General features: G+C 34.9%; 1 protein-coding gene across 2 annotated transcripts in view; it reads left to right on the top strand.

Annotated features, from left to right (window-relative positions):
• The first annotated feature begins 702 nt into the window (after window positions 1-702).
• Window positions 703-12636, top strand: part of LOC121453987 (cytochrome P450 2C26-like) — a 31028-nt gene continuing 19094 nt past the window's right edge. Inside the window, exons 1-5 of one of the 2 annotated variants that reach the window (XM_041661140.1) lie at window positions 703-895; window positions 2589-2751; window positions 2928-3077; window positions 7797-7957; window positions 9528-9623. In XM_041661140.1, the coding sequence (XP_041517074.1) occupies window positions 728-895; window positions 2589-2751; window positions 2928-3077; window positions 7797-7957; window positions 9528-9623 (738 nt within the window). In that variant the 5' untranslated portion in view covers window positions 703-727. Of the gene's footprint in view, window positions 896-2588; window positions 2752-2927; window positions 3078-7796; window positions 7958-9446; window positions 9624-12636 lie in introns of both variants that reach the window. The other variant, XM_041661139.1, reaches the window with a different exon arrangement.

Genomic DNA, 12636 nt, shown 5'->3' with positions numbered 1-12636 from the left:
GTCCCTGATGTTAAGCTGACTTTTGGAAGCATGGTCCCCATGGAGGATTTCCTAGCCCAACCTTGATGCAAGTGGAGGAGCTAGGTCCTGCCTCATCTGATGTGCCATGCTTTATTCCAGCCTGTGGGTTCTGCCCCTTTCTAAAGGGAGAAAGGGGAGGAGTGGAAGGGAGTCAAGTAGATGGAAAGCAGGGGGAAACTGGTAGAAGAGGAGGGAAGGGAAAACTGTGTTTGGTATGCAAAATAAGTGAAAAAATTGTATACAAACTAAATAAATCTTATTTTATAAACTAAGAAAACAAAAGACACACAGTAGAAAGATAAGAAAATGCAAATATGGACAATTTTGGATGAAGAAAATGAAACTGTAAAATGACAAAATTATTCTATAATTTCAGAATAAAATATTCTAAAAATTAACTATTTTCAAATAAAGACAGGATCTCAAAATATCAATTTCATTGTTCATATTTATCAACAATATATCATCATAACTCTGTAAAAATAGGTGAAAATCACTAAGAGGCACCCTAAAAAAGGACAAGGTGAAATAACTGTTCACTTTTAACTTTTGTTATCACAGGGACAGAGTCTACTTGGAAGAGAGCTGAAACAGTACCTAGTTGGTTTCTCAATTATGCTCCAAAGTACAAGAGGTCAGATCCCATGGCCACATTATAAAACCTCTGTACTACATGATCACACTTGTGCCTGTGGGAAGGCTATCCATGGATCTAGTCATGGTCTCGGTGCTCATTCTGACATGTCTGCTTCTCTTCTCACACTGGAAACAAAGTTCTACACGAGGAAAGCTACCTCCTGGACCTACTCCTCTGCCAATTATTGGCAACATCCACCAGATAGATGTAAAAAATGTTCACCAAGCCTTTACCAATGTGAGTACACTTCATGCTTGTCTGGCACTTTGTATAGAGAGATATGAGTGATGCTGCTTTCAGAGAAACTCTAGTACTAGAGAACATATTTTTAAATGGGTGCAAAGTGAAAAACAGTAAAGTTGTTTTTGTCTTTTCTGAGACTTGCCTATAGTACTGCAGTTGGAATTAGTAATAAGCAAGATTTCAGGTTACAGAATATTAAGGACACTGATTTATAATATAATCACAGAATTAAAAGTTTTATCTACTTTTTCAAATCCTTCTTTCATAAACATTTTCTATTATTTTACTGATGTTGAAGACAGAGGGATTATAGTGAGATTTTGTGATCTAACAAATAAATATTGCCTAAAGAACAAAGTATAGAACTAATTTCAGGTATGTGTTAATTAAATTAGAACTAATTAAATATATGTGCAGTGGTGGCACATACCTTTAATTCCAGGACTTAGAAGAAAAAAGCAGGCAGACTTCTGTGAGGTAAAAGCCAATCTGGGCTACACTATACTGGTCCAGTCTCAAAGGAAACAGAGCCATGTGGTAGTGGCTCACACCTTTAAATCAAGTACCAGGGAGGTAGAGAAGGGAAGTGATATAGTTGGGCAGAGAGGGAACACAAGGCGGGAGGAAACAAGAGCTCAGATGTGCTCTGAGAATGCCATATGAGGATACAGTCTGTGCATTCAGTCTGAGGATTCAGTCTGGAGATGCAGTTTGAGGTTCAAAAGACAGGATCACACCTTTGAATCTGAGAATTCTACAGAGGTAAAAGTCCCTCTAGTGGCTGGCTGCACTGTTTCTCTGATCTCTCAGCTTTCACCCCTAATATCTGACTCTAGGTGTTTAATATTAGGACCAATTGGAATTAGCATTAAAATGAATATTTATTTAAATGAGTCATAATTGTAGAAAACATTGTTCTTGGATTTTTCATTTATGCCCTACTCTGTAGAATTAAATGGATCCTGATTAAAAGTAAAGTAATGGGCAGGTGATTACATAGGAAAAGGAAACCATAAACAGTGTGGCGTAGCTTATACTGTGGTTTTCCGATCTCCTTTGATTCCATACAAATCCTATGCCTGGGACCAAAAATACTTCATGATGAGGATATTTTTTCTACAGTTCTGTATATTGTGGTGCAGCTTCTGTGACGCTTACTCTGTACTTTTGTAACAATAGATGAGGACTGTATTTGAACTCTTGTGCTGACCCAAGAGTTTAGATGTTTACCCTTCTTCACAGGTTTTGTAATTTTTAACAGAAAGTATTCACAGCTGGGTCCACAGAAGTCATGTGACTATTAGTTCAGTATGTAGTTAGCGAGAGAATGATCTGCATTATCCAAAAAATGGATAAGCATAGTGTGGATTTGAAGGCTCTACTCCTTTGCATTAGAACCCAGGAAATGAGTGTGAAATTTTTACTTCAGGTACTTTGTAAAATATGACAAAGTGATCTGTTGAATATCATAGTAAGGTGGTTCTTTCTCTTTAGACTTAAGTGGCCTGGGATATTGCTTGGCACCCAGAAGGTCATTTATATGAAACAATCATCATATTGAAAGGTATATACAAACTTCAAACTTAGTTTTTCTTCATAAAAATATTTTAACACAGATCTATTGCCAGTATGAAGAGGTCAACTACAGTGACAATTTTAGAATATTTGTTTCCTATTATCATTACAGTTCTCTAAAATCTATGGCCCTGTGTTCACTCTGTATTTTGGCATGAAACCCGCTGTGGTGTTGCACGGCTATGAGGCAATAAAAGAAGCTCTCATAGGTCATGGGGAGGAGTTTAGTGGAAGAGGAAAAGTCCCTATTTTTGATATGGTTTTGAAAGGCTTTGGTAAGTATGCATGTGCTTCTGTGTATTCCTTGGTAGTATATATAGTGAGAAGGAGGGTGGAAATTACGTCATGTTTGCTCTTCAGGAATAAGTTTGGGACTCTATATGTGTGACCAGTCTGTTCCTTTATCTATCTCGCAGACATACTCCATAGTCTTCTATTCCAATTTTTTTAGGCATTGGTTTTAGCAATGGAGATGCATGGAAAGAAACAAAGCACTTTTCACTCTTAACCCTGAGAAAACTGGGTATGGGGAAAAGAAGTATTGAGAACCAAATTCAAGAAGAAGCACAGTTCCTTGTGGAGGAACTGAAGAAAACCAATGGTAAGTGCAGGTTTATAAGCTGACGTTTACATCGTGTTCTATGTATATCTGCATCAGTCAATTTTTCCCATCCTATTCAAAGCATTGTTTTCTAAAGAGATGTCATGGGTATGGGTCTCATGTTAATTTTCTATAGCATTATGGAGCCATACATTCCACTCATCAAAAAAAGGGTTTTGCTTTGCTTATCATCTCGCCGCAATACAATTTCCAATAGCAATAGTTACTGATCAAACATAAGAACCCTAGCAAAGATTGAATTAGCTTTCTTTCCTTCATATTCCATTTCTACACTTTTCTTTCTTTCTTGAACAGCAATGATCTAGACTTCTTCTCTAAAGTGTCTAAGGGTCCATTTTGTATTTTGTTTGTAGTTTTTGGCAACTGTGGCATGATGTAATAATTTTATTTCTCATATGAGTGTAGTAGAATTCTTTTTGATTAGTGTATCTCAGCTGTTTGCATGGTATCAGAACGGTATTGTTATTTCTTCTTGCATAACATTTAGGCTTTGATTTATGGCCTTAATAAAACATGTTTCAACACAAATATTCAAAATAAATTTACACTTGGAAATAACTAAACTTAGTAATTTTACTTAAAAAGTTGGCTTGGTTGGTTCTCTAGCATTTCCCTGTGTGTGTTCATTCTTCATGTCATTTTCCCCTTTAAGGTTTTGTGTTAGAAAAGTGATGGTTGTTTCTTTGCCAACACTCTGGATGCTACTCCTGTTGCTTATGAATGAACAGTCTTATTATGTCTGTGCATCAGTAAGTGAATTTGTTTTAGCATTCTTGAAAAATATAATAAAAGACTGCCTATCAGATTGTATATATGATTGACATACACACATACAATAACAATGTCAAAATCTTACCTTCCATATGCTCTGCTTTAACAAAGCATATTGATTAGAGTATTGTACTATGTTAATTGTATGGTAAAATATCAGTAAGTTCTAAGAATTTCTTATGCTTACTAACCAACTTTGTCAAATCAATTGCCCTTATTTGAGTATACATTAATTAGGATCAACTTCAATACAAACAATTTTTGTCTCTTGGTCACAGCAAATTCACCACTGAAAGGAATAAAAACAGAAATAGTCATTTTCTCCTATCGAGATATTCTCTTTTGTGTGGTCATAAAAATAATCTAGCCAAGTGTGTGATATCATCCATAGGATGTTGATTCTTTCCACATCATCAGAAATGAAGGAACAGCATGAAAAGATAAGAACTCAGTTTAGGTTGATGGAGCATTTACTCGTCTGATATTTTTTTCTTTTTTGCTAACTGTAGTTTGTGTCAACTTGACTAAAACTAATCAACACAGAACCCGATTACTCATTTTCTATACTGGTGAAATCAATCACATGATCTATGTAATATATATATTTTAGTCATTTCTGGATACACTATCACGATACTTACTCTAAAATAGCAATGAAAATATCCACAACTGTCAGTTTGCCCAAATGTATTGAATGTGAAGTTTGGCATAATAAATAATATTTCTTTATATTGTTGAAAATCCACTGGATTCTGGGATGAGAACGTGGAGACAAGTTTCTAATGACAGATTATGAACTTTGTTTTAAGTCACACTGATTTTTTTCTCCTCCGTTTTCTTCTATTTTTTCTACTTACCATCCAGTTTTCCTTTTATCATACTTTCACTACAGGTATTAACATGAAATAATTCTTTTGTAAGCAGCTAAATTCACAGTTTTAATCATGTATATGTGAAAAGGAGAGTCTTCAATAGTTTTCTCGTGATTTTTGCTTTACCTGTAATGGACTTTGCAAATATAGGCTATGATACAATTTAGTTATGTAAACAGATCATGTCATAGTTAAACTTGTTGCATTTACATTTTCTTCCCATAGATCACTGATATTCCCTATTTTTCATTTTTTCTCCTAATTCTTTGATGTTTCTACATGATTCCATATATTCCAATTACTAGCACAATAGATTGTAATTTTTTGTTTTGCTTTGGGTTTTTTTTTCTCCCTTGCTTATTGAAATAGGATGTCTCTGTGTAGAGCTGAATGGCCTGGAAGTAGATCTGTAGACAAGGCTTGCATGGAACTCAGATTCACCTATGGCTCACAGAATTGTCCTCTCCAGTTTTCCAGGATTAGGTACTACTGACACAGATGGGAGCATTGCTGAGATTGGCCCATAGGCTTCTCAGCCCTGCACACACAAGCACAGAAAAACTGTCAATCCTGACAGATTCCAGGGACTCTTTTCCCTTTCAGTGATGAGCCCCAAGGGCTTATATCTTTATTTGAGAAAGGAGATGTTGAGTCGTCACTGGTACCTATTCTCAGAAAATATTTCACAGAAGCAAAAAGATTAAAATTTAGTAGTAAAAAATGTTTTCATGTAAGTAAGAAAGAACACTTGAAGTAAATTATGTCAGTCCCGGCTGCAGGAGCTACAAGACCTTATTCTTTAGAAAAACAAAACATAACAAATTACAATGAAAGAAACATTGACCTCTATGTTAAAACAACTGATATGCCAAAGTACCTGTCAAAGTCAATCGCACTGTCTCAAACACTTTTATTACAATAACTTGCCTCATTTGATTGCCAAGGATGAGGAATAAGACTAGAATGAAAAGAGTTGTAATCAATTCAGTTATATCTCAGTCAGTTATAATCAACATGGATAATATTTCAAAGGCCTCCAGCAGTTCCACCTAAATATTTTGTTTGTGACCTTAGAAGCACAGACCCATTTTGATGTCAAGAATCACTACTATATTTTCACTGGCTCTTATAAGACAAATAAGCTGCAAGACATTTTGATATATTTATAAAAGTTTTTTTTTCTGTCCTAACTGTGAGAATCTTGAAACAGATCTGCATGTCTTGCCAAAGGGACAAACAATAGCTGATTCTTATAATGTCTGTGGGTATCAAATTGGTTTCACATATATCATAAACTCTGGACATTCATTATCAAAAATCCTAGTGAGAATGGTGACAACAATTGAAGAATTAAAAGAAAAGTGAAGAAGACAAGGATACGACATATCATAAAGGAGATGTGTGATGCAGACCTTTAAGTGGTACAAATCTTTCCCAGATGGATGGAAATAGACTCTAAAAATATATATTTCAAAAGGATTTGCCAAAGTGATTTGTGTTCAAATAGGATCAATAATAAAATTTTGAAAGATGTGGAAAAAGTATCTTCTCATGATAAAAGAAAAGATAACATTGAACATATTTACGTGGTATATTTAAAAATGTAAGTATACCAAAGATTAAAATGGTGTTATCTGCCAAAAATGAGATGAGGACATTGATGTTGGTGCCACATATATAGATGGATGTAACTTAACTTAAAAACGTAATGCCAGAAAACCTTTTTTATTATAAGCCAGCAGTGCCCATGTACATACAAGAGATGAAATGGTTTAATATCATGCTACAACTCATATGAAAATGCTATTATTGTGAATGATCTTGAAGTAAGCCCAAAACGATAACTAGAGAGTCCTTATGCATTACTGAGTAATGGAAGTTTGTTCATTTGATAAATGTTTTAGAACACTAGTATTGGACTCATCATACCTCATTTATATAGCTAACAAAATAAATAATTAATATTAGTCATTGTTCCATCTTTGGACTGTGAATAGTCTGTTAATGTAATTGGTTAATTTTTAGGATGTAGTGCCATTTATTGTAAGATCCTTGAACTTGGTAGGTTTTTCTGTTACACAACTTGTAGAATACAAACAAAACTTTTTAGTGACCTTACCTATTAGGATACAGAATGCTCTAAAAGTGTCATCAGTATCCTTTCAAATGGGCAATGGGTAATTGCTGTAATTCAGATGATCAAATGACAGTGTGACCTCCTCACGAGAAGTAAAAATGATCTGCTTATTTTAAGAAAAAAATTTTTAGTCATCGAGTTATGACTTTTCAGTTGGTATATGGCCACCCCAACGTTTGCTTGTAACTGTGTTCATTGCTTGTAACTGTGTTCATTGCACATTGGATGATCCAGGGTAATTATAAACCAACAAACATTTTTCATGTGTTCTCTGGTTGATTTGTCCTGAGATTAAAGCTTTGATGTGTGGTTAAACGTAAACTCTTATACTACTACTTAGGAGAATCCAGAAAAAGGAGCATTTACTCTCTAGCAGAAATGAGTAGAGATTTTCACATTTTAATCTCATAATAGAATTTTGGTATGTTTAGTAATACTGTATGTTGGGTATGGTATGCTTCCCCTTTACTCCCTAGAATAACCTACAATTTAATGCCTTTCATTTTTATATATAATAGCCTGTATGTACTTCAGGTTTGGATTACAATCTTGCCAAAATAATTGTTACTGAGTACTATTTACTCCACGATCCCCAATTGTCTTTTTTGAAGGGAAAACCAAAGTCAGAATTAAATAAGTAAATAAAAATCATTTTTCAGATAATAGCACGTAATTCAGGTTAAACCAGCCAGTAAAATAGACGTGATATCTTCTTATTAAACTAGTAAGTTTGAAGATGAACTGAAAAGTAATGTAGATATGATTGTGTATTATTCACCAGGTAGATTTATAGTAGTTAAGAATATTCAGAATTACATTCCATTTAAAATGTTTAAATTACTTTCAGTAGTTAACAAAGAGCAACATTTCTTCTTCATATATTTTATTAATATTTGGCATTTGTTTCTAACTCTTCAGGCTCACCCTATGATCCCTCCTTCATCTTGACCTGTGCTCCCTGCAATGTCATTTGCTCCATTATTTTCCAAAATCGTTTTGAATATAATGATCAAGTTTTTGTTAGCTTGATAGAAAAACTGAATGCGAACAGTAAGATTCTGAGCTCTCTCTGGGCACAGGTAAATCCAATATCCTTTCCTTATGAGAACACACTTATGGTCTTTCTTCCTTACAGCTCAAATTCAATATGGATCATGAGGGAAGGAGGTAAACAGCTGAGAAGGGCTAATGTATTATGGAAATAATTCTTGGAAGGGAGGTCTAAACCCATAAGTATACAAATAGCAAAAACTTAGATGCTGATGCCAACTAACTCAAGCCTAATTGTTTCTTATCCATGAATCTCCCTGTATTTACTACTGAATTATTTCTTAAAATACTGCATTTGTTTATATAAGAGTGATCTGTCATTCTCTGATTTAGGAGAGCAGGGCCCCTTTTTCTGTCTTGTCCAAGCTAGCTTACACATGGAATAATCACCCAGAAACTGTATTCATTTAAACACTGCCTGGCCCATTAGGTCTAGCCTCTCATTGACTAACTCTCACATCTTGATTTAAGCCATTTCTAATAATCTGTATGTCACCATGAGGTCGTGGCTTACTGTGAAAGATTCAGCATGTCTGACTCTGGCAGCTCCATGGCGGCTCTCTCACTCTGTTTTCTTTCTTCCAGAATTCAGTTCTGTCTTCTCCACCCACATAAGTTCTGCCCCATCAAAAGGCCAAGGCAGTTTCTTTATTCAACCAATGAAAGCAACACATAGACAGAAGGACCTCCCACACCTATTCAAAGGGCCTTTTACTAACCAAATACTTTATCTTCTTTTCATTAAGCCAACTCTGAACATAATACTAGGGAGCTTTATTTCAGTGTAGACAGAATATTCTCTCAAAGGAGGAAAAATACTATTGGCAAAGAAAGCTGACAGTAAACACTGAGTACTCCTGTCATTCAATGGGTCAGTTGGGATTCTAGTTTATAGGTTGTCAGTAAAAATGGAAAGATGTATGTTTTAATGCTATGTGGACCATAAATATCCTCATAGAATTGCTCTAGTATGAACGAAAGTTTCTTGCTCTATGCATACAAAATGATTGTTTGATCAAAGAGAAAACCCTAAGGCCTATGTGGTGCAATTAATTTTACCAAACACACATTTCTTTGAACCAAACCCACCACTAAAGAGTCATTGCATTTTGAAGATAATCAATAGATATTGAATCTGGGGCACTAGATTTTTCTGTAAATGTTACCCCCAAATTTTTAACTTATATTGTCACATTGAAAGTGTGTGAGTGTTTAAATCACATGTATTTCAAACTGTAGGACAGGATTCATTTGAGCCTTAAATGAGTTTACATGAACAAAATTTTTGTTAAGAGATATGGTGAATATGGAAATTATACTAAGATCATTAACTATTATGGGAGAAATTTCTTCCTCAAATCTCTCTATTAGAATAAAGAATGTAAACAATGAATTTATGATGAATATGAATCATTCCTCTATCTAGCAATTCAAATCCTTCATATGACCCATTACTAATATATTTTACTTAGGTCAATACAGTGTCTATTTTTTGTAAATTCTTGCATTTTCTTGCAGCTTTGCAATATGTTCCCTGTTCTGATTGATTATTGTCCAGGGACCCATAATACATATTATAAAAACTTGACTTCTATTCAGAGTTACCTTTCGGCAAAAATAAAAGAACATGAGGAATCCTTGGATGCTACCAACCCTCGGGACTTTATTGATTATTTCCTAATTAAAGGAAGGCAGGTAAAGTGCTAATATTCATTTGTTCAATTATTAAATTGGTAAAGTATTTTATACTTATTTGAAGTGATGTTTAAAACCATGTCAGTATCATTTGAAAAACAATTTAGTATTGTTATGTGTGTGTAAGCCTGAAAAAAAAATGGTTAAAATTGTTAATAAAAGCCCATTGACCCCGTTTTTTTATTTAAAACCAAAAAAGAAAAATTCATAAAAATCTAGCATAGTAGAAAAACTACACAAAAGGCAAACAAAAGGAAACAAATTTCAATATAGTCATAAATCATAAACTTTTCTGTCTACTTTGAGCACCAATATCATCAATGACTGTTTTTTGATCACTTACATATCATATAGATTAAAAGAGATCAGTACACATTTTTACTGATCGACGCCACATATGACTTCTAAAGGATGAATGATGTGTACCATGGGGAATAGTAGGTGGATGAAAGAGTAAAGCTTTGAGTATAATTCCTCATGAGTTAATAAATTAATACCAGTGCGGTTAGAGATTGGGTTTGCTTCAGGATTAACTGTTAGCAATGTGTAATTTCAGAAAGTGTTTCTCCACAATTTACTTTGCACTCTTATTTAGAAAAAAACTAATGATAAATATTCTGGTGTGATGCGAGTCAGTTGTACTTCCATTTTCATGGTTTGTATATTTTTATAGTGGTTCAGTGTCTGAAGTCTTTTTTATTGAATTATTATATCAGTATTTAAAATCCAGAATTGTGAATCCCTGAAATTTGCTACATGTTTCTCACAGAATGCTTAACCATTCTGAATCCTTTAAATTTCCACATGAATTTAAGATATGTTGTCAATATTTGTAAAGAGGCCAGTAGAAATTCACACAGACTGCATTTAAATTGTCAATTATTTAAGGGGGTTGAGCAATTTGAAAAACAGAGATAATATTAACATATGTTACCAGTCTCCAATTTGAAGCACTGACGACCTTCTAGTTTCAAAATGTTGTGTCACTCTACCAAACACACCAAGCCATTAACAATTTCTTTCCAAACTCCATGTCATCATTAGTAACTGTGAGTGTAATTTTTCTCTTTATGGACTTTCCTGTATCTCTCTGGCAGAGTATACTGACATCTAAAACACTTCTCAGTAGAGGGCATTTACTTTCTGTCTTTCGGCACGTGCATAATGTCTTGGATGCTCCTAAAATTTCAGCTTGTTTCTGTACTGTGGTCACCTGTTACTGCAACCTTCATTTACAAGCAGGAGAACAACACACTCATTCGTCATTCTTTGTCTTTGCATTATTTCTACCTCTGACTCTTCTGAGTCAGAAACATGTGTGCATGTGATTCTTGATGGCAGGTTTTCAGTTTCTTTGTGCATATCTCCAGCACAGAGTTTCTGATTCATATTCATTTCATATTTATATTTGGGGAGAACACACAAAATTTTCAACTAACAGTTTATGATTCACATCTTGCAGAATCTTTATTTTTGGTTTTTAAGTTTTCTTTCATGTTTAAGAGACTTTTACCTTTTTTTCCTCGCCTACATATTATCCCGTGTATATCTGGCTATCAAAGTATTTTGCATCTTGATGTGTGTGCCAACACCACACTGCATTCATTGCTGTAGGCTTCCATTTTGAGGGTTCAGATCTTTCTCCATAGTTTCACTTGAATCTGTGGACTTGTTTCTTATTTGATTTTTAGTACAGATAGAAGTGACTCATTAGATTACTCTGAGGAATAATACCTCCAAACTTTTAATGTTACTCCAAATTTCAGCACTGTGCATGAATTGATTTTCCACTTATTTATATATTTTTCAACTTCTTAGATCCAGAAATGGTTCTAAGTGTGTCAATCTTTCATGCATATAATTATGCAATACTAAATATTTTACAACAATTTAAATGTGATTACTTTTGATTTCATTTTAGTTCACTAATTTCTATAGTTCAGGTCATACCTAAGTTTAATTTTTTACTTCAAATTGCACTCATGGAATTTATTCGATTTGGTAAATTTTTCTTTTTCTATTTTTTTATTAATTTATACCAACTACAGTTTCCCATCTTTTCCATCCTTCTGTTCCAACCCCTTTCCTTAACCCACACCATCCACTCCTCAGAAAGGGTAAGGCCTCCCATGGGGAGTCAACAAGGCCTGGCACATTCAATTGAGGACTAAGCATCTCCCCAACAGCATCAAGTTTAAGAAAGATATCCCACCATTTGGAGTTAGCTTCAGAAAGCCAGCTCATGCTTTAGGGACAGATCCTGGTTCCACTGGCAGGGGTCCCAGGGAAAAAAAAGTCTACGAAATTGTGACCCACATAAAAAGGTCCTAGTTCTGTCCCATGTAGGCTCCCCAGCTGTTGGTCTAGAGTTCTTGAGTTTCCACAATTTTGGGCTTGACCCCATTTTCTCATATAAACCGTCCTCCGTCTTTTTGACTGGACTCATATAGCACATCCTGGTACTTGATGTGGTCTCTGCATCTGCTTCCATCAGTTACTGGATGAAGTTTCTATAATGATTGTTAGGGAATTCACCATTCTGATTACAAAGGAAGGTCAGTTTGGGCACCCTCTCCACTACTGCTATGGGTCATTTTTGTGGAATCCTTGGAATTTCCCTAGCATCAGGTTTCTCCATAACCCCATGATTCCCTCTGTTGCGATATCTCTTTCATTTCTCTCCACTCCGTCCTTCCCCCAACTTGAACATGAGAAATTTTTTTCTTTTGTAACTTGTGGTTTTTCTTTATATGACTGTGATGCAGTTATTATGGGGAGTAGGCAAAGTTAGCATATGTAGTTCCTGGAAATGAGACTGGGTGATTAGATATAGGGCAACAGAGGGACAGTAGAAGATATACAGTCAGAATACCTGCTTCCTTTGCAGGAGTTGTCTGTTTGTTAGCAGGAAGTGCTCTCTCTCTTTTTTTTTTTATTGAGAAAAGGAAAAAAAAATATCTGCCTCCTCCCAGCCTCCCATTTCCCTCCCCCCTCCTCCCACTCTTCTCCCCCT

This window comes from Microtus oregoni, unplaced genomic scaffold, assembly GCF_018167655.1.
Source record: "Microtus oregoni isolate MIOR12 unplaced genomic scaffold, Mior012 000012F_ref0000307, whole genome shotgun sequence".
Taxonomy (NCBI): domain Eukaryota; kingdom Metazoa; phylum Chordata; class Mammalia; order Rodentia; family Cricetidae; genus Microtus; species Microtus oregoni.
This window is presented reverse-complemented; position numbering and strand designations above follow the sequence as displayed.